The sequence below is a fragment of the Cervus elaphus genome, chromosome 19 (genome assembly GCF_910594005.1).
Source record: "Cervus elaphus chromosome 19, mCerEla1.1, whole genome shotgun sequence".
Classification (NCBI taxonomy): Eukaryota; Metazoa; Chordata; class Mammalia; order Artiodactyla; family Cervidae; genus Cervus; species Cervus elaphus.
In genome coordinates this window covers 73,125,963-73,147,987 of record NC_057833.1, presented here as the reverse complement: position 1 = coordinate 73,147,987, position 22,025 = coordinate 73,125,963, and the positions used below count along the sequence as shown (strand labels likewise).

The window sequence follows — 22,025 nt, the reverse complement described above, 5'->3', positions numbered from 1 at the left end:
CAGAAAACCCCTCCCCCTGGCCACAGAAACCGGGAAACGGCCCCGTGGTCTAGAAAAATCGTCAGCGATCCTTCATTTTATCCCTCTTTCCTCCCTGCTGGATCCCTGGGCAGCCTCCGGTCACCTGACTCCACCTAGCCCTTCCATGCGGAGGTGGGGCCCCTCTGCCGACCACCTCCCAACCCCAAACGAGGGTGTGGGTCCTCCCCAGCTGTCCTGGCGGGGTCTGGGGAACATCCTAGAAACAGGCCTCGCGCCTGTCAGATCTGGGAGGTGCTGCAAAAGCCTGGGGCTAGAGGCGCAGCCGTGAGAGCAGGCTGGGGACGCAGGGCTAACAGGACTTCGGGCTTCACCAGGGTCATCCTCTTGCATCCCTGGACGGGCAGCAGTCTCGCCTTCTGGGAACAGGCTGCAAGTACACAGGTTGGATCAGAGACTCTGGGGCGGGGCCCAGCCATCCGGGTTTTAAGGGCCTTCCGGGGGATTCCTGGATTCCGACGCAGCTCCAGCTTGAGAGCCCTGGTGGGCGGTGCTCAGCCGGCACACTCCAGACAAACTGTCAGGGCATCTCGGAGGAACACAGGCTCTGGTTTATCAGGCCCTGCGTGGGCACTGACGCTCTGCAAGCCGATCGAGCTCCCAGGTGACGCCAGGCTACTTAACCCGGGCCACACCACGCGGAGCAAGCCTCTGGGGCAGTCGTTCTAAGCCTTACTGTGCATTACCATCACCTGGAAACGCTGGGGGAAAACCACCCCTTGCGTCTCTCCTTCCCCAAACCCAGGAGACCGGTGCTCCTGGAGGCAGGGCCTGGCACAGGTTGAGGCAGTGGGCTGCCAAGGTGGGTTCCCCGCTGTGGAGCAAAGGTCTGGGCTCCTGGAAACGAGGCCGTTGGTAGGCCTAGTACATGAGGCTGCGCCCTGCCCCTCCAGCCAAATTCAGGGCACTTCCTGCACCAAGTTATGGAGAAATGCACAGGCAAAGCACACTCAGCGGCTGACCTCTGCAGATTGGAGAGTCTACCATGGATCACCAAGGGGTCCTGGTGGGGTGGATGCCAGGGGTCAGCACAAGAAGCTAGAGATAGACCAGAGGAAGTAATATGTCACCTGGAAGGAAGGAGAGGAATCAGAATTTTTTAAGCCCCAGGAACTGTCAGGGGAGAGGCCCTGAGAATGAAACTGATGCATAGCTGCTAACCTAGCAGGAAGGAAAATTCTAGGCCTTTTGGTCAAAGACTTCCCAAAGTCTGGCAAAGGCTTCCCCTGTCGCTCAGCTGGTGAAGAACCTGCCTACCAATGCAGGAGATGCAAGAGAAGCAAGTTTGATTCCTGGGTCTAGAAGATCCCCTGGAGAAGGAAATGGCAACCTGATCCAGTGTTCTTGCCTGGGAAATTCCATGGACAAGGGAGCCTGGTGGGCTACAGTCCATACGGTCACAGAGTCAGACATTACTGAGTGTGCATATACATTCGGGCAAAACCCAGCTGTGACGGTAATGGGGACACCTGGCTTTTCCCCAGTGGTCTCCAGGCTGGTGAGAAAGGCCCTGTCATTCAGCCACAGGTGAGACCATGGAGTGGTTCTCAGGGCTTCCCCAGATGGACCTGTAGCCATTTTCAAGGGCCACTGTCCTGGAGTAAAGGAAATCCCTGACCTTCAGGGGTTATTACTGGTTCAAGGGGGCTTCCCCAGTGGCTCAGATGATAAAGAAGTTGCCTCCCAGTGCAGGAGACTGGGGTTCAATCCCTGAGTCAGGAAGATCCCCTGGAGGAGAGAATGGCAACCCACTCCAGTAATCTTGCCTGGAGAATGGCAAGGACAGAGAAGCAACGTTTTCTGTGGGGACCTGGCCAGCCACAGAGGTCCGCTGGCCAGAGTGGGGCCTGTGGAGGCCAGATGAGGATGGGTCCCACTCGAGTCTAGCTCACTGTGGGCCCGTGGGAACCAGAGGCCCAGATGTGTCAGGGAGGAGCTCACTTGGTCCTCCCCACTGGTGCCTGGGACTGAAGGGAAGACCACCCTATAGATAGGCCTAGGGAGCTGTGGAACCCACCCCTGCCGCTGAGATGGTGAGCAGAGCCCTGCATCCCAGAACGGGTGCCACAGGCTACTGCACCCCAAGGGTCAAACGTGGGGCTCCCTGCACATGACGAGCTGGGTCATGTCCCCGATTCACCAGCCGAAGCCCTAATCCCAGCACTCAGGATGTCAAGCTCTGGAGAGGGGATGGTTAATGAAGAAATGAAGTTAGAATGAAGTCACTGAGTGAGCACTAATCCCGTCTGTCCGGGTCCTTCCAAGGAGAGGAGGTGAGGACAGACATACAGAGGGACGGCCGCGCGCTTTCACAGGAGGGGCCACCTGAGACTCCCGGCCTTCAGACTTTGAGACAGGAAATGTCTGTTGTATATGCCTCGAGTCAGTGGTCTTGTCACGGTGGCTGGAGCAGAGGCACTCCAAGATCCTCTGAGCCCCCCTCTGGCTGTTGCAGGGCAGATGAGTCCTCAGGAGTGGCTGGGGTCACAGCCAGGCCCCAAGGGTCACAGCTGCCAGGGTGAATTAACTTGGCTCCCAGCACCTGGGCTCCCTCCAGCTGCTGGCCTGGCACCTGCTTCCCTCTCCTCTCCCAGCCCTGCCAGCCAAGACCACCTGCCGCCTGTGCCTCCACACTGACCTCAGGCCAGTTGACCTTCTGGCTCTGTCATCTGCAGCGCCTGACCCGACTATGACATCACCGGAGCTGACGGGCCTGGTAAGCAGGCGGTAGGGAGCCCAGATGCTCAGCCAGACCCTATGCACCCCTAGACAGTGGGGGGTAGCGACCTATCAGGGCAGGTGGCCCGCCAGGGGTCTGGCTGTTGGGAACACACTAGAATGTCCCCTGGGGGCCAGTTGCTGACGACGACGGTGGGCGGCACGCTTGGACAGTGCAGTCATGGCTCGTGGAGCCCATGTTCAGGCGGCTCTGGTCAGAGGTCTTTGATGCCCAGCGGGCCCAGGGAGAGGTGCAGGAATGTGGAGTCAGGGTCACAGGGCCTGGGGCAAGCTGACCGGGGCAGCGGGGGCAGGCAGTGAGTACAGCGGCCCAGTTCTGACCCCAGACCCACCACCACGTGCTCCAGAGCCCAGGACTCTGTGTCTTGTGGCCCCTGAAGAGGCTCCTGCTCATTTTGGTGCCTGGGCCCTGGGATTCAGTCACTGAGCGGGCAGGCTCCCTGTGGGCTGGCACTAGCTGGCAGGCAGTGAGCACCTGGAACCTTCCTGAAAGGTGGGCCAGTTTCCCCAAGCAGCCACCTAGCCGGGCCCCCACCGTGGTTTCCCTTCCTGTGTCCTGAGGGGAGGCAGCAGAGCCCAGTCCCAGGTGTGAATAGGTCCAACCTCCTCCCGCAGCAGCCTGGAGGGGCTGGCGGTGCCCTGCCTGCCCGTCCCTTCCAGTTGCCCTCAGCAACCCTGTGACTGAGACTAACCTCGGAGTTTGAAGCAGAGAACGTTTATCGCAGGACTGAGCAAAGAGACACGTGGCTTGTGCTCAAAAAAACCCCAACTAAGCAGCAACTCAGAAGATGGAGGGGCCCTCCTCACACCAGGCAGAGACCCTGGGGGGGAGGGGGCGGGGGATGAGGGGGAGGTGTCTGTTCTGGCCACGGTCTGCAACAGGGGAACTGCAGGTGGAATGAATGCATGGCGGGGCAGGGCCCGGGGGCCACTCAGCTAGCTCGTGGTGTGGAGCATCCCTACCAGCCTGGCATCAGGAGCAGGCTGCGCACTCGTGCCAGTGGGTCCGGAAGCCCGTCTTATACTCCAGCAGCCCTGCTGCCCTCGCTCCCCAAGCACTCACGTCCACAGCCCCCAGAAATGAAACACAAGGAATGCAAGGCATAGTCAACAAAAGCATGTATTAATCAGCTGATTGGAAACTGGTTAAAGATTAAGGCACTCAGACTCGTGGTTTCCTTGAGGTTACAATCTCTGGCTGCTCTTGGTGCTGCTTCAGAACATGAGACGGCAGAGCCACTCCCGGGAGGGCTCTGTCCTGTGCGGGAGGGTGGCACGTGCACCAGCAACCCTGCTCTAACAACCCATTTTATCTACAACCCGGCTTGGCTTTCAGCTCAGCAGCCTCAAGTCAAGAAAGAGTGATTTTACATTCATACTAACTACCGTGTTAATACAAAGTTCATCAGTCTACTAAAAAGTTTATGAACAAACAGCATAAAGTAAAAATTTGCAGACTGTTATATTTAGGAATGTTTCATAATACTTTCATTGCTATTAAATGCCCAAGAAATCAGAGAAATAAGACAAAGGATTTTGTTAAAGGTTGTTTCTGGTCTGTGAAATGTGAGGGTGGAACTGTGAGGTCAAACACAGATCCGTGCAGCTAACCAGGCAAATGTGACCCCTGGATCCGCATGAACGCTCCTACTTATTGTGCACTTTCACCTTCCTTCCCAAAGCTCAATGTTTTCCTCATTTAAAACAATTTGCCAACTAGGACTATTTTCAGATTTTTTTAAAGAAAGGCTGTTCACAGTGACTTCACCATCTGCTGTCCCTGCCAGGAAGCGCAAGCGCTACTGACTGCGGGCCTGCATCTTAATCTGGAAGAAAGGAACCCCAAGGGCAGCACCATACGCACCCAACGCCCCTTCAAGCAGTCGCCTCTGTGGGAGATTCCCAGGACAGGCCGAGACAGACGACGGGGAGGGAGCTAGCGTCCGTGGACAAGTGGGACAGCCGCCAGTGCCTATGTGTGGAGATCCTATCAGCGGCCCCCTCCTCTTGAGGGAAGGCCCGTGGTCACCTGCAAGCCCTGAGTGACCACCAGAGACAGCAGGGAGGGTCTGACTCAGGAGACCCCAACCCCAAGGCTGACGCTCAGTGGGGCTGAAAAGGCAGGCAGAGCCTCAGGAGGCCCTCCCACCCCCAGGACACAACGGCACCTGACCGACAACCACCCGTCGGAGGTTTTATAATTCAGATGAACACTAGAAAAATACCTTGATGTACCAGTAAAGACACAAACTTGAAAAATCACCCTATAAATGGTCTGAACTTTGACAATAAAGCTTTTTGGGAGAATCTTTTGGGTAGGAGAATAAAATCCAATAATTAAAAAAAAAAAAAGGTTTATGGCTCAATGCTACTCGGTGTGGGCAAGGTCAGACTGCATCCTGGGCCCCGAGGTGCAGGGGAAGCGACAGGGGTTGGGGGAGGTGCCAGGACGGACTGCACCGCCCCACTTCCTGCATGTGGACCTCGCGGGCCCAGATGCAGGGCCGTCTGCACTGGCCCACAGACGACCGGAGGCCTGAGGTGCACCGCGTCCTCCCCAGGCGGACAACAGAACAACAGAGAAGCCCTGACAGCCTTCGTGTCTCAAGTGACTAAATACAGAAACGAGAGAAGAGGAAACAGAAGCTCCCAGGCCTCGGCCCGAGGCAGCTTCCTTCCCCAGGATGGGAGGCGGACGGGCAGCAGGGTCCCTGCTGACTAGAGGCCTGGAGACTGCTCGCCGCGCCACCAAGTGCGTCTTAGTTGTTTTCGAATCTGGCATATGGGTTTTCTTCTTTAAACAAACCTGAAAACAAAACAAGCCTGATTAGAAATACACTCGGCCACAGGCAACAAGAGCCAGAAAACGGCACGTGAGGCTGTGCACGAAGGTTTCCACAGAAGCCTGTATGAAGGTTTACTGAAGTCGCAAGGAAGAAAGGTGTGCAAGGAGCTCAGACACTACCCTTCTGAGAACATCACACCACTGGCGACTTTAAAACCAAAGTGAAATTTACTGGAAACAATACTTCTAAGAAAAATAGGTCCTAAGCAAAAAAGACGTGTTTGCTGATTCAGAAAGAAATATGAAAGCCACTGTGTCATCCCTCCGTGGCTGGCTAAATTATACAGAAGAAAACAAAAGCACCATACTTGAGATGCTCTATATAAATCCTGATTAATTTTCAGAATTAAGGCCACAGGCAGAAGGTGACTTGTCAGTTCAACAGTGAAAGAGCTAAACACCCGAAGACCAGGAGCTGTCTGTGTGAGAAGCATACTCTCCCTCTCTTTAAACAGCTGGAGCCACTGCAAAACTCTCCTCCCCGCAGGGCTTGGGACGGGGCCAGGTGCGGGCAGAGGGAGGGTGCTGTCTGTCAGGGGAAGACGGTGAGCTCAGCTGGGGAGAAATGCACAGCTGGCTTGGGGTAGGAAACTATCAAGCAGGATTGTTAAGGTCCTGTTGGAAAAAAATACCCAAACCAGCTCCTGGCGCTACTTCTAGTTTAGAGGGAAAAACAGACACAAGCTGCCTTGTGAGAAGGACGCCAAAGGAGCTGGGGTTTGGTCTGCGCTGTGTCTTGTGTGTCAATCAGGCTCAGCCCTGACCCTGCCCCGAGTTCTTCCCATGGTCGAGGCTTTCCTTCCACAGTCCAAGCCATTCAGAGGGCTTCACACAAATGCGCACAAGTTAATTCCATCAGTGCAATTACAGGGCAACTGATCACCTCCTTGAAAGGAATACAGGGAATCTCTGACTGCTCCAGAAAAGGTCTTGTGCAGGCTGGGCACAGGACCAGGGGCGGGGGGAGGGGTGGTGTGGTGTGGTATGGTGTGTGTGTGTATACAGGTGTGTGTGTGTGTGTGTGTGTGTACACGCATGCAAGCACACACCCACCTGTCTTATTTAGATTAACTGTAATCAGATGTCTGACTGCTCCAGAAAAGGCCTTGTGCAGGCTGGGCACAGGTCCAGGGGTGTCTGTGTGTGTGTCTGTGTGTGTCCAGGTGTGTGTGTGTGTCCAGGTGTGTGTGTGTACACGCATGCGAGCACACACCCACCTGTCTTATTTAAATTAATTGTAATCAGATGTCTGACTGCTCCAGAAAAGGCCTTGTGCAGGCTGGGCACAGGTCCAGGGTGTGTGTGTGTGTGTGTGTGTGTGTGTGTCTGTGTGTGTGTGTGTGTCTGTGTGTGTGTCTGTGTGTGTGTGTGTGTGTGTTAAAACCAAGTGCAGAAAACACCAATGATTTTGGTGGTTTGAGAATCAGCACAGAACTATCTAAACACAGGAGCAGGTTCAATGCTCCTAACACCAGGGGGTGTGTGTGTGTGTGTGTGTGTGTGTCTGTGTGTGTGTGTGTCTGTGTGTGTCTGTGTGTGTGTGTGTGTGTGTGTGTGTTAAAACCAAGTGCAGAAAACACCAATGATTTTGGTGGTTTGAGAATCAGCACAGAACTATCTAAACACAGGAGCAGGTTCAATGCTCCTAACACCGAAGAAAACAGTCCCCCCAACGGAAAACCTCATCAAGCAAACACTGAAACAGAATACGACACAGCTCCCAGGACAAGGCCTGAGTGTGATCACTGCCGAGAGGGTGGGAAGACAGGCCAGGTGCAACTCCAGCCTGAGGGCGGAGGATGCAGGGCCCCGCAGCTCAGAAGCTCCCCCACTGGAAGGCGAGCAGAGGGGAAGGGAGGCAGCACTTCATGGGCACACACGTGCCTGGAAGGCCGATGGAGGCACAAACACCTGGGGGCACCAGTGGTCAACCACGAACTCCTGGAGAGCCACCCCTCACACAGCAGAGACTGCCCGGCACTGAACGGGACCGGGAAGGCCGGGCCAGCTCCTGCCAACAGAAATGGGGAGCCCACTGTTCTTACCATATTTTTTTCTGATTTCATCATGTCTCAACTTCATCTCCGCTCTCCTAAAACAGAGAAATCTGGTTTAGCACCAAACTACAGCATAATTCTAATAGCTGTGCCTCTCACAGCCTCTGGCCTGGAGCCAGGCCGGGCAGGACAGCCTGGCCGTGGCCACGCCCACTGGGACGGGCAGGTGTTAAGCACGCACTCGAGGCTGCTTTGATGGCACATCATTCAACTCTTCCTTTTGATAAAACCAATTCCAGTGCCCCTTACTGTGATTTTAGAAAACGTTCTTTTCACATAAAAACAAATCAGCAAATATCTTCTCCTTGGTTCTGAAGACAGTGCGGAGTACATGGGTTTTGGCCCCTAGCAGCCGCAGGCTGGCAGGTCAGCACCCCCAAACCTGGCCGCACTATGCACACTCGCCAAAGGGCTCGAGGACCAGGGACACATGGTCACCAGAGCACTGGTCACACAAGAGGCCCAGTTAGGCCTCAGACGGACAGGAGACCTAGTTAAATGCCTTCCTCCTGCTGAGCCTCTAATGGCTCAGGACTGGATGACCCTCTAGAGGCCATGCCGGCCCAGCCCCCACATTCAGTTTCCCACCCTCCATACCACCCTGAGAAAACCCTGCGGACACTCCACATGGTCCCGCTCTTCAGACGTGGAGGAAGCTCGGGCAGCAGGAGCGCCCCACCCTCCTGCCCCCGGATCATGCTGGGCCTCACCGCTCCTCCTGCCGGACCCGGCGCTCCTCTCGCTCCCGGATGGCCTTCTCTTCGCTCTTGTCCGGCCGTCGGCTCCGGCTCCTCCTGCAGCAGCAGAAGCAGCAGATGGCAACCCCCAGGAGCAGGGAGCCCCCGATCACTGACATGGCAATGATCAAGGCCTCAAAGTTCACTGCAGGTGCAAAGGGGCAGAGTTAGGGGCCTGAGCGCTCCCAGCAGCACCCCTCCCTGCAGGGTCTCCAGAACCAGGAGCGCCCCTCCTCCATGGGGTCTCCAGAACCTGGAGCACCCCTCCCCCATGGGGGTCTCCAGAACCCGGAGCACCCCTCCCCCATGGGGTCTCCAGAACCAGGGACGCCCCTCCTCGTGGGGTCTCCAGAACCAGGAGCACCCCTCCCCCATGGGGGTCTCCAGAACCAGAAGCACCCCTCCCCCATGGGGTCTCCAGAACCAGGGATGTCCCTCCCCAAAGGGTCTCCAGAACCAGGGACACCCCTCCTTGTGAGATCTCCAGAACCAGGGATGTCCCTCCTCATGGGGTCTCCAGAACCAAGGATGTCCCTCCCCAAAGGGTCTCCAGAACCAGGGATGCCCCTCCTTGTGGGGTCTCCAGAACCCGGAGCACCCCTCCCCCATGGGGTCTCCAGAACCAGGAGCGCCCCTCCCCCATGGGGTCTCCAGAACTAGGAGCACCCCGCCCCCATAGGGTCTCCAGAACCAGGGCTGTGGCGGCAATGCCCCACCTTCCTCCAGCCTGTTTCTGTGACTGAGTCACCAGTTTCCATCAACTTCAAGCAACAGGTAACTTTCCTCATCACCTGATGCTGGAGAGATGTTTCCAGCCTGAGAAAAGCTGACTAAACCAGGGAGACCAGCCCTGCTCTGACGACCTGAGTCAAAGGCCAGCAGGAGGCAAGTCCGCCTGTGCAGGCCAAGGGCCCGCCAGAGCCATGGCCCAGGCCAAGGGACACCCAGGGCCTGGAAAACGGCACTGCCGCCATCAGCTGACTATGGTTTCCTGTCCAGACCAAACACACTTAGGACAAGTTCCAATTCTTTCCAGCTTCTCTTGAGGGTTTACAAATTAAAACCAGCCAGCCAGTACTTTTCCACTCCATTCACACCAGAGCCTCTCACAGTACAGCCTGGCACCGTCCAGGCAGCCTAGCCCCGCCCTGTACTCCTGGATAGTGGTGGGACCCTCCCATGACAGTCTGCAGCACTGGACTTGCCTCATGGAGCTGATAACCCTGCCAGTTCCTTGGCTGGGGGTGGGGGAGGCAGATGCCTGCCACCCTGGTGCCCCCACCCCAGAGCCACCTCAGGCTGACAGCGTGACAGCGCTGGCCGTGAATCTTGTGGTTTTTTCTCTCCTGACCTATCCTGAAGTGCCAGAAACACAAGAAATAGAAGTAACACAAGACCCTTGCAAGGAAAGGGTCTAACTTTTGGACTAGAGAACTCCCAAACAATCAACTTTAAAAACCGGTCAGACCGAGAGGACCCTGGCTCTAAGACACACCTGCCCCCACAGGAGCCTTTCTCGTCAGCAGCTAGACCCAGTTATAAAGCAGAAACAGAAATCTCACCATGATGGGGAACAGGGCATAACAGACCTGAGCAAAGAGAGACCTGATCCTGGATAAGGGGCCAAATGGTAGACTTCACTGTTCTCCAACTGAATGTACACATTTAAGGTTGTCACAATCACAACCCCACACAATTATGCCTAGAACTGGATAAGATGCCCGTCATCTCTAAGAACAGAAAGCACATGGGGCCCAGGCCTGCGTGGGAGCGAGGTGTGCTGTGACCAGGTGAACCAGGAGTATATCCAGCTGCCCGACCACAAGGCTCCCCTGGACGAGATCCCAGCTCCCTGCCTGCCCGAGGATGAACCCAACAAGTCCATCACACTTTCTCTTGGGAACTGCGGGCACTCCACCCTCCTATTACCACAAAGACTGCCCCCCAGCACCCCCTCACCCAGTGCGAGCCTGCGTGGAATGCACAGTCCCCCTCCCCAAACTACCCAGTGCAAGATGTCCTGTGTCCAGCTGCACTCACAGCCCCAGGGCTGGAACCTCACGTCACAGAAAAGGACCAACCAAGGCCCCACCCTGCCTGAAGCAGCGTAGACTGGGGTGGCTGATAAGTTAAACTACTGGTGTGAGCCAGCAGTCTGGTCCTAAGGGCATGCCCAGGGCGGTAGGCGTCTGCGTTCAGCCCACACAGGAGCACACGGCAGCCCATATACAGCCCGATGTCCACCAGCACACCACAGCAGTCGCCCGTGGGGTCCCAGGGGAGAGGAAAGTACTGGATGTGGTCTGAGTGGCATCACCTGCAGGCTCCTATGACAACCCATTGAGTACACATGTGTGTGTCCAGACACATGTGCATGCATGTGTGTTTGTCCTCTACAGTACGTGCGTTCACACACGAGTATGTGCATATGTGTGCATGTCCTCTAGAATACAAGTGTCTGTACACACACACATATGTGCACATGCATGCGTGTACTCTATAGAGTTCAGGCCTGGAGAGAGGGGGTGAGGGCTCAAGTGCGCACTGTGTTAGGAGCCACGCTTCCAACTGTTAAAAGCACTTTAACAGTTAAAGCCCAAGATGCCCACAGTTCCCTGGAGCCAGAGCCGTCTCTGCAGAACAGCTGAGAGGGAAGGTCCTGGGGAGACAGAAACCAGGACGAAGCAGACGCTGGCGAGGCCCAGGGAGCCTTTCTGGGGTGAGGGTGGCCATGAGGACAGCCAGCTGCATGGACATCAACAAGCATGTCTCTACAAATGTACATGCACGCACATACACACACCCCACATAGACACAAACTTCTGGGTCCCTGAGGTTTCAGCGGGTGAAATCAGAAGTGAGTTGTTCAGTTGAAGGCTGATATATTCTGAGAGAGAAATCGTTTAGAAAAAGAGGTAACAGAGACTAAACTGCAGATGAATCCAAGACGCAAACACACAAACGGACCGTCACAACTCCCTGTGAGAGCACCAGCTCCCACAACCTGCAGCCAGGCAGGCCTCTAGAAGGGCCCGAACATGAGCTACTAAGGAAAGGATTAATAAGCCCAGCTCATAAAAATGAGTTCCAGGTGGCAGCCCGTACCACCCACCACCTCATATGGCCACTAGAAACCAGCCTGGGTCTCACTGAGCGCGCGTCTCCCCAGGAGAAGCACCACCACCAGGACAGGTGCTGACACCACCTGCACGGCCCTGGGACGTGGGGAGACGCCTGCAGAACCGAGGCCATGGCCGTCATACATGGGCCACCCCTCTCTCAGACACCAGCACTCTCACAGGCCATTCCCACTTCTGGTGTCTTCCCTTCATTAAGCACAACCAGAATGTTCAAAACGACACTGGTTTTGCAAGAAACCAAAGAAAGTGGCGACTCACCCCAGCACACGCCCCAGCGTGCAGAGCTCAGCCGGCAGAGGGAGCTGGGCGGCAGGACTTTGGTCACTGGGTAGTCCAGGCACATCTTGTTCGTGTTGCACCAAAGGCACTGGAAGAGACGATGACAGGATGTCAGGTGTCAGACGGGCTAGGGTCTGCCCTGTACCACCCCCGCCACTGCTGTTCCCTCCTCAACGCCCTCCCCAACACAGCAGCTCACCTCCACCCACCCACCAAGGCCCTCCTCACTCAACCAGGCACCCCAAGCCTTGTGGCTTCCTGCAGCACTGGCAGGAAGTCAGGCACTGTGTGCTTCCCCACGTCCTCATTGGAGGGTCCACATCCCTTGCAGGAGGGACCAAGCCAGGCAGTTGAGTGGTGTCCACCCCAGGTTATTACCCTGCAAAGACCCTAACTTGACCTCTACAACTGCACAGAGCGGTCCATTTTAAAGACGATGCAACTGAAGAGAAGCAGAACCAGTGAGCCTGAAGCCGGGCTGCCTGTGTCCCTGGAACACGTGGTGGGGACCTGGCTAGCACATCAGGCAGGGGCCCAGAGCCGGACAGGTGCCGTCTCAGAAGGGAGGTCTGAGCCACCTAACAAGCCCACCCAGGTTAGAACATTCTGGGTATTTTTATGTTTGAAAGTAAAGATTTCACCAGGGCTTCCTCGGTGGTCTAGTGGTTAAGACTCCATCTTGCAATGCAGGGGACATGGGTTCGATCCCTGGTTGGGGAACTAAGATCCCACATGCCATGGGGCAACTAAGTTTAAAAAAAAAAAAAAAAAAAGATTTCACCAAGTTGTTTTTCTTCCAGGTTTTAACAGGATGGAAAACAATGTTATTTTTCCATCCCAAGTTAGAGTGAGAGTCTGTTACCAAAAAAATGTCACAATGAAACCTGGGGTCCCAGGACTACGGAGGCAGTGTACACTCCGGTGCCTCATGTTCAAAATGACAAACAGCAGCAAGGCCTTCTTCATTTTGGCCATTTGAGGATCCCTTCCATTTCAGTGGTTCTTTCCTGAGTTAAAAACTGAGGGGAAATCCTCCATTTTAAAACCGTCAAGTTTTAAACATCTCATCTTCCATTCCTCCCCTGCAGTTTTACCGGGAGCGCCTGGAGCACACTGCAGTAAGTTCTCCTCTGGGGTAGTTCTGTCACCATCTCTCTCCTGTTTTGAGATAATGAGGTACAAGCACATGGTGAACCACACGGGGCGCTGGCAGGCTGCAGGGGCCTATGGACCCTTCCGGCAGCTCTTGTGCTTTGAGGAGTCACACACTGAGGGCTGGCTTTCCTCTGCACTCTTTACTTTTGGTTGCACTGGGCTTCACTGCTGGTCAGGCTTTTTCTCTAGGTGCAGCGCGTGGGCTTCTCATTGTGGTGGCTTCTCTTGTCCCAGGGCACGGGCTCCAGAGCACGGAGGGACTTAGCTGCTCTGAGGCATGTGGGATCTTCCCGGATCAGGGATCAAACCCGTGTCTCCTGCACTGAGCAGGGGGATTCTTCACCACTGAGCTACCAGGGAAGCCCTCCCCTGCCTGGGTTCAGAGTTGGAGTCAGGCCTTCAGAGGACATGTGCACCCACTGTCATCTGAGCACCCCAACCCCAGAGATGAGAAAGAACATGGGGCACTCTGTCTCAAGGGCCCCTCAGCAGGAGAGCTCAGCACTGGGTGAGAAGAGGGGGGCTGGGAGGACTCCAGGCACACCTGCCAAGTCTCAGGGCCCATGTGTAGAACAGCCCAGCCCCTGTCCCAACAGGCCTGCAAGGTGGAATGACGCCCAGGAAGCCCTGGACACAGGTCCACAGTCACAGACTAGGGGCTAAACATGCCTCCCCACTTCCAAGCACCTGCGCTCACCCAATACCACACCTGCGGGCCCCGGGGCTCACACGCGTTCCTGGCTGTGAGCCCATTACACGTTTGCTCTCAGGAGCTGAAGCAGCACTTTAATAACTCGGTGGTGTGTGCAGCTCTCCTGAGATAGCTTAAATCGCCCAAGAAAAGCTGTTACTGACCACCCTGAACCCCACACTATGCATACGGCCCCTGGAGTCAGAGCTGGCCAGTGTGCTTCTGGATCATGCACTGACCGTGTACCACTTACCGAGACATTTTTCAGGCACTCTTCACAGGTTCTGCTTGTGTTCTGAGAACAACCTGCAGGGAAAGAATGAACATCACTGAGAACCCTGCAGTGTCAACACCCCGGAGGGCACAGCGAGCCATGCTCAGAACCTGGAGAGGGATAGCCAGCCTTCAAGGTGCACGGCTGAGCCTCTGTAAGCGGAATCCTGTGGGGACATGCCAGCAGCATGCGCGGTCCTGACCCCGGGATCTCCCGGGAGACGGCCGCCTGCTTCTTGCCTGGGCACCACTGACCAGCTCCTCAGCAGACACTCTGGAACCGAAGGCCACAGCAGCGCTAGGCTAGGCTCGAACCAGGCTTCAGCCCCCAGCCAGTCCCCCAGGCAGGAGGGAGAAGCCGTTCCAACCCCGTGGAGCACCCCGCACACCCCCGCCCTTCAGGCATCTTCCTGGGACAGCCACTACAGGAAGGACTCAAAGCTGAGCAGCTAACAGCTCTGGAACTCAAGCCAGTCAGGGGAGAGCTGGCGCACGAACAAAGACTCTCCAAACCACCATCAAGCAGCTGCTCTTCACCCCAGGCTGCCCTGACACGCGCACACACAAGAGGCCTGAGCACAACCCTTGGCCACCAGGAAAGGCACAGGAGGCACAGTCAGGTCCCACTTCACACCCACCAGAACTGAGCATGTGAAACCGTGGCGAGGATCGGGGGCTCTCGGCATGTCAGTAGGTGTGTAGAACGGCTCAGCCACTTGCAAACAGATGCTCCGCCGAGACTCAGTAGTTCCACTCTCAGTCTTGTGTGTCCCAGACCCACCAGGACCCATGTGCGCAGGAGGGCTGACGGCAATCTTTACATATGGGAACAGCCGAGAGCTGAACACAGCCCAGCGGTCCAGGCACCTTGCATGCCCCTCGGCCTCCCCGCAGGTCCGGAGAGCCGCCAGGCGGCTCCTCCTGCCCAGTGGGAACATGAGCCCCTTCCAGCACCACCTCCTCCTCACACGCAGTGCCTGGGGGCAGGGGACAGAGGTGACTGCAGAGTCCTGCAGTGGGACACTCTTCAGCCCCGAAGAGAAGCGCGCCCGCACACACATGACTCTACAGACCATGAGGGCAGGGAGAGGCCCCCACAAAGGCCCACAGCACAGGGTTCGGGACAGGTGAGACTCAACTGAGGCAGGCAGGTCGGACTGGGTGGGGCCCCGACCGCTGGAGACGCCTGTTCTGAGGCTGGAAAGAGGTCAGGGTCGCACAGGTGGAATGCACGCGACGGCACACGTAGGTTTCTGCATCTCACTGCACATAGAATGAATGGATCTAAGGAAAGAGGAACACTGAGCTCTTGATGAAGACGTGTGCAGGGAGGCGCGGGGGTGTCTGTAATTTCAGAATGTGACAAACCCAACGGCGGGCAGAGGAGTGTTCACCACCTGGGTCCCTCAACTCCCTGGACTTCCTCAGAGTCTCATGATAAAATGAAGGAAAGGGAGCTTTAGGTCTAAGTCACAATCTCATTCATAACGTTTGCTGACCAGGACCTGTACAGTAAACTGCTACCTGAGAGGGCTAGGAGCGCTTCTCTTCAATAGTGTAGCTCTTGTACATCCCATTTTTAAAAATAAAAGCCCATTTTTGTCACAACATACCATTCTAAGGCAATCACTATTAAATAGCACCCTTCTCAGAGCCTCCAGTGAAGTGCTGTTAAGTTTGTGTTGAAGCTGATTTTAGACTACTTTGACACATTCAGCCCAGGAGGGCAGAGGAGGCTAACAGCCCCCAAACGCCTCCCACAGCAGGACCGAGAGGGCAGGGTTGCCACAGGTGTCCGGAGGTCCCCTAACCCCCAGCCTTGGATGGCAGGAGGGGGAGCCCCGCGGGGCTGCCGTGAGGACAGCTTCACCTGAAAGCTGAATTCTGACTTCTGTCCACCAAGGGGCCGAGGGTAGATGATACTGTCCCCACTACAAGGCACTGGGCTCCGCGCAGGACAACAGCTGGCCCCACAACTGGGGCGGAGACGACACCGTCACCTCGGACAGCCTGCTGCCTCTGAGAGTGGCACAAAGGCCCAGAAGCCAGCGTGGGGGGGGGGGGGGTCCTCCTTGCCAAACTGGCTTAAACAGCAGAGTGATGGACTCTCACCTCCTGAATGTTCATGATTTCACACTAGCATGGAATAAACAGAGAAGGACAACCAGCCAAGAGTCTCCATCACAATGGACGCCAAGACCACTGAGCCATTTGTGGAGGGACAAGAGATTACATACGGTCTCAGAGCACCCCGCCACCCCATTTAACTGTACTTAGGAAGAGAAAAGGCACCCGAAGAGTGATAAACGTATTGTCGCAACAACCTATGACCACAGAACCACAGGACCAGTAGCAGGAGGTGCCTCCAAGGGTGTAGGAAGGACAGTCACTCAGTGGCTGAACCCTCCCCACACGCACTAGAATCAGATCAGAGGAAACTGACGGGACGGCAAAGAGGCCTCTGAGCACAAGGACATGCTGAGGGACTGCTCCAGGGAATGGAGGCTAAGAGACATCGCAGCCAAAAGCAACAAGAGTGCCCGGGGTCAGTGGCCGGAGGATGCTACTGGGTAACTGGTGATCCGTGTGCACAGGGTGTGTGTTAAATCAAGTGTTCAGTAGCATCCTAATGGTCACCATGCAGACCTGACTGTCACGTTCTGCCACTATCTTCCTTCTTAGGAGATACACCCTGGCAAACTTAGGGCAAATGGCCACATCATAACTTGCTCTCATCAGTCTGGGTAATCCAACTTTCCTGGCGGTCCAATGGGTAGGACTTTGCACTTTCACTACAGTGGCCTGGGTTCAGTCCCTGGTCAGGGAATTACAGTCCCACAAGCCACGTTATACTGCCAAAATAAGCAAATAAGCCGTCCCAGGCGATACAGACATGAAGGCAGAGCACACGTGGCCAAGGCTGTAAGAACAGACAGGGATTCTGGAGTTCACTGCACCATCTTTCCTTCAACTTTCTCTGCAGCTCTAACTTTCTCTAATAAAGCACTGGACAGGGAGGCACGGTGGGGATCTATCTGCATGACACCTAACACATCCACTCTCGATTCCTTCTGAAAAACTGAAGAAAGCCTGCACTTCCTTGTTGTCAATCTTAACAGAGGCCAAGAGAGCAACAGTAATAAAGCAGAGGAATTCTTCACAGGGAATTTCCAACGTAGAAGCCTGTGTGACAACTGGTCTTGCAGGAACTAGCAGACCCGTCCAGCCCAGGGTCTCCAGGTCATGGGCCAACACAAGTCAACAGAGAAGCCAGGAGGGGCAGGCCAAGGGGACTGCCTTGCCCTCCTGCTCCCAGCATGGCCTGGAACCACCAGGCAGGTTCTCAGTGCAGAAACATCAATGTTATACAGCCCTCACAAAGTCAGCACAAAGCCCTTGAAAACCCCAGGGCGTAGTAAGGAAAACATGTTAACTATTAACATCTGATTCAGAAACCAGGCACTCTTGGTCATTCAGGGCATTTTTATCTCATCATGGAAACAGGAAATCTGGAGCCAAAAAGCCCACCCAAGATCCCAAGCTCGAAGGGGCAATGTCGCTGAGGCCAGGCTCTCCAGCTTGGACTCTGAGCCAGTGACTAGAGAACCTTAAGTCTTGTGCTCTCAGGAAAACTAAGCTAAAGAAAAAGGGTTCTCAGGACATACCAGCCATGGTACACGTGAGTTCTTTCCTACAGTTTCAGGTGAGTCTTGCTTAACCAAAGAAGGACACACACTACGTGTATGAAGAGGCATGTTTTCTAACAACAAGGAAACAATAAGCATATTTCCTGCGGAACATAACAGACCAGAGGGCTGCATTTGGCCATGCCAGCGGCAGTGGAAGGTCCCCAGAGTAAGGCACTGTGGCCATGGCGCAGGGTGAAAGGACACCTGGGGTGGGGGGTGCTGGGGCTGTCACCTTCACAGGAGAAATGTGGAGGCAAGTTCATTTAGACAGAAAGTCCTGGCTGTCTTACCACCTCGGCAGAAAAGGGGGAAGGACAGTACAGAGCAAGGCAAAGGTTCAGACCCGTGCATGCATCCATTGTCCTGTGACCTGCTTGGGAGCCCCCTTCCCCCCGTTTTCAGCAGCAGGACCGCAGTGCTGCTGGACTGAAAGAGTGCTGAAGGAGCCCCACCTCCACCCCCAGCTCCTCTGGATCCCTCTGTTTAGGACAACAGACTGAGGTCCTTTCAAGGGTCGCCTTCCCTCCGGATGTAAAGATGAAACTCAGCTGGAGTCTGACCCCATACACAATTAAAGTGGGGTCCAAAACCCACGAAACTTCTTCAATTCAATGAATCTCTCCAAAGCTCTTCAACACCTTGTGGGTTCCTAACGCCTCCCCTCCACCCAAGCGCACAGCGGAGAAGACATGGCTGGTTTTGGACTGTCATGATGGTCTTTGAGTTCACACACCTGTCAATCTGTCTGGGCTAAGGGATGCTGAGAGAGCTGGTAAAACACCGTTTCTCTTTTCCTTTTTTACGAAGATTTTTTTCTTCTTCTTGGCCACTCCTCATGGCTTGCAGGATCTTAGTTCCCCGAACAGGGATGGAACCAGGGCCCCTGGCCGTGGAAGCACCGAGTCCTAACCACTTGATTGCCAGGGAATTCCCAAAACATAGTTCCGGTAGTATCTGTGAAAGTGTTTCCAGAAGAGATTAGCATATGAACGGGTGGACAGATGAAAGCACTGGCCCTCTCCAAGGAGGTGGGCATCTCCCAATCCACTGAGGCCCTGACAGAACAAAATGGCAAGGCAGCATGAATCTGCCTTATGAGCTGTCATCTCCCCTTGCCAGTGAGCCTTTGGGCTTAGACTGCGCCATGACCCCCTGCTGCCTGGCCTTGAGGTGTGGACTGAACCACACGCTAGCTCTCCCTGGTTGGGCAGACAGTGGCTCATGGGGCTCCTCAGCCTCACAGTCCCGTGGGCCAGTCCCTCATAACTCTACATATATCCTGCTGGTACTGTTTCTTTCAGGTAATTTTTCCTGACTAGTACACACAGCATCCTTGCAAGGAATGCAAAGTATCTTAGATGGTGTAGTCACATTCCTAGAGCATGACAAGCAGTAAAATCACACAGCGAGCCCAGGCTCTGTGGGAAAGGAGCACCTCAGTGCTCAGTGTGGCTAGAAAAACAGCGGCTTTTCTCCTGAAATACTAAGCCTGGTTTCATTCTCAAACTGTCACAGGACCCGCCCGCTCAGCTCACAGAGTTCTCTGGCGGCTTCAGAAGTCCAGGGCCAAGCCAGCATGAAAAGCAAGCAGCCAAACACACCGGGGGCGTTTCTTGACACACCCACTCTAACAATGAAAGGGCACAGGCCCTTCAGCCACCCAGGAGAGGCTCTTGGGTGATAGCAGATTTGGCTCTCATCCATCCTGTTTAGTAAAGAGCACTCCCAGGTCAATGAAACCAGCTCACAGGGCTCCTTGGCCCCATGGTCACGGGAGCCAAGTCTTCCGAACAACTCTTTCTCTTCAGCTACATATATCCTGTTGTGCTGAAAATTCACATTTGTGCTGAAAAGTCAATTTCAACCAAAAGTTCCCTATTCTGTGCAACTCCACTGCTGCACTAAGAGACAATGTCACAAGTGTGCACCCAAGTGTGTTCAGAAGGAGACTGAAGAGACTCACGCAGCACTGCACGCAGACACCCGCTCAGGCCACACAGAGGGAAGGTGCCTTGCAGGGCTAAACAGAGTTGATGCAGCCACAGCTGACCAGAGCTGAGAAACACTCTGGCCCCTCAGGCTGGCCCAGGAGGGTGAGGTCGCCAGCCAGAGGCTCTGTGCCCCACACTGGTGATTACCCCCCATCCCCCGCACACCACACACAGCTCCCCCATCAAACCCTCCAAGATCCCCACCCACCTGCAGATCACCCACAGGACACTGCCCTCCAGCAGCCCCTTTTCTGGAGCTTCTGAGCTCTTAGGTCAAGCACTCTCATCACCCGTCACCCCTCTAACTGCTGTTTCCAGGTCAGGCGGCCCAGGAACTCAGCGCTTCCATCAGCCAGTCACTATGTGGGCTCAGCACCTGGCCCAGGTGGTTACTGAGAAGTGGTGGGATAAACAAGGAGGACCACCCACCTGCCCAAGTAGGGAAGGTCTGGAGAGCCTAGAACCTGGGCGGCAGGGCAGGCCAAGATCAAGCACTGGCTGATGACCCTGGAGCTCCTCAGAGGGATCTACTCTGTACAGTGGGCATCGGTGGAAGGGCTGCACACAGGTCTCCTCGACCTGTTGTCGAGCAAAGCCCCCCAACACACCAGCTGTGCCCACACAAAGGCCAGGCCCCTGGACTCCAGCCGCTGACCTGCTGTGGGTCAGGCAGCTCTAGAGCTCTGCTTCCGACCCCGGGTCCACAATCGGCAGCTCTTTCCCAGGGTAGCAGGGCCATTAAGGAGGGAACAGCGAGCTCGGCCAGGCCGCCCCGCGGTCCCGGACCACCCCGAATGCTGAGCCAGGACAAAGGGCCGGTCCCGACCACGAACGGACACTCGGGTGGCTCCCGACTGTCCCCGCAAACCGCGCGGGCCTGGAGCAGCGACCCCGAGCGGCTGCGACCCCCTGCCCTCCGCGCTCCTTGACCCCGACCCTGCTCCCCCTGTCCTCACCTCGCCGATCCCCTCGGCCCCTTGACCCTGTGCCCCCCGACCACCCTCACCCTGCGCGGCGGCCGCCGGGAGGAGCAGCAGGAACAGCGCAGCGCCGCCGAGTGTCGGTCCCCAGCGCGGCGTTGGCCCGCGGACTCCGCTGGACGCCATGACGGCTGCGGCCTTGACGGTCGACCGTCGTCTCCTTCGTCGTCTGGACGCGCCCCACCTCGGACCCAGGCCAGGCGCCTTCGCCCGGAAGAGCCGCACGCCGGAAGTGGGCGGGGCGACGGCCGATCCACAGCGCAACAGGGGCCCCGCCCATCGCCCTCCGGCCTGCTCCCAGCTGTTGGCGATCACGCCTCTCGGCGTGCGGCTCAGTGCGCCTGCGCGGCGGGAAAGCGGCCGGCCGCGGGATCCGTGCGGCTCAGTGCGCCTGCGCGACAGCGAGGGCTGGTTCGGCTGGGGCGCCCCCGCGGCCTTGGCCCACAAGGGGTGCAGCAGCTCTCCAGGAGTCAGGAAGTGGCGCTGCTTCCTGGATTGGTCTCGCAGGCGGTGCAGAACCAGCGCGCTAGCCCCCCACTCCCGCCCCGACACCCAGATCCTCGCACGCCCCTCACCTCCCCGGGGCTCGGCCGCGGCTGGCCCTCTCCTGGGAGGTCTGCAGGCTGCAGCTCCAGCCCCGATGGCCTCAAGAAGTGATAAAAAATGTATATTGCAAGAGTCCAGTTGCTTTCTTGTGTTTGTGTTTGAAAAAGTACAATGTGGCTTCGGGGGTGGTACAGGGAAGCCAGAGACCCATCAGCTAAGTTTCTGGGGTCCCTGACTTGTGGCTTCCTGGACCAGTCTGGTAAGACCACCTCCCCTAGTAGAAGCAGTGCTGAGATCAGGGTTGGAGCTTCTGTCACAGGGTGCGGTGGGGGGTGGGGGGGTAAAGACTCTGTGAATGAAAGTGAAAAGTCACTCAGTCGTGTCCGATTGTTTGCTACCCCATGGATTCTAGTCCATGAAATTCTCTAGGCCAGAATACTTGCCTTCTCCAGGGGATCTTCCCAACCCAGGGATTGAACCCAAGCCTCCTGCACTGCTGGCGGATTCTTTACCAGCTGAGTTACCAGGGTTGCCCAAGAATACTGGAGTGGGTAGTCTACCCCTTCTCCAGTAGCTCTTCCCATCCCAGGGATTGAACCGGGGGTCTCCTCCATTGCAGGCAGATTCTTTACCAGCTGAGCTACCAGGGAAGCCCAGAGTCTCTGTGATCTTTGATCCCATTCAGGATCCAAGCGTAGCTTACTGGGTCGTGTCCCACCACTGTCCCACACCTACCTCAACCCTGACTATTGCTGTGAAATCTGGGGCAGGGGCTTTGTAGTCCAGCATGGAATCTAGCTGACACTGGGGAAATAGGTGGGGTGCAGACAGATGGCCTGCTACCATTTGAAGCAGGGTATATTT

General features: G+C 56.0%; 1 protein-coding gene across 1 annotated transcript; it reads right to left on the bottom strand.

The window, feature by feature from the left end:
- Positions 1-3,882: 3,882 nt before the first annotated feature.
- LOC122675533 (PTTG1 interacting protein) lies at positions 3,883-20,934 on the bottom strand. Its single transcript, XM_043874415.1, has 6 exons — positions 20,642-20,934; positions 13,936-13,988; positions 11,816-11,924; positions 8,391-8,562; positions 7,669-7,715; positions 3,883-5,584 (listed from the first exon to the last, which is right to left on the bottom strand). Exons 1-6 carry the CDS (start codon positions 20,739-20,741, stop codon positions 5,538-5,540), a joined length of 528 nt encoding a protein of 175 aa, XP_043730350.1. The 5' UTR covers positions 20,742-20,934; the 3' UTR covers positions 3,883-5,537.
- Positions 20,935-22,025: the final 1,091 nt, after the last annotated feature.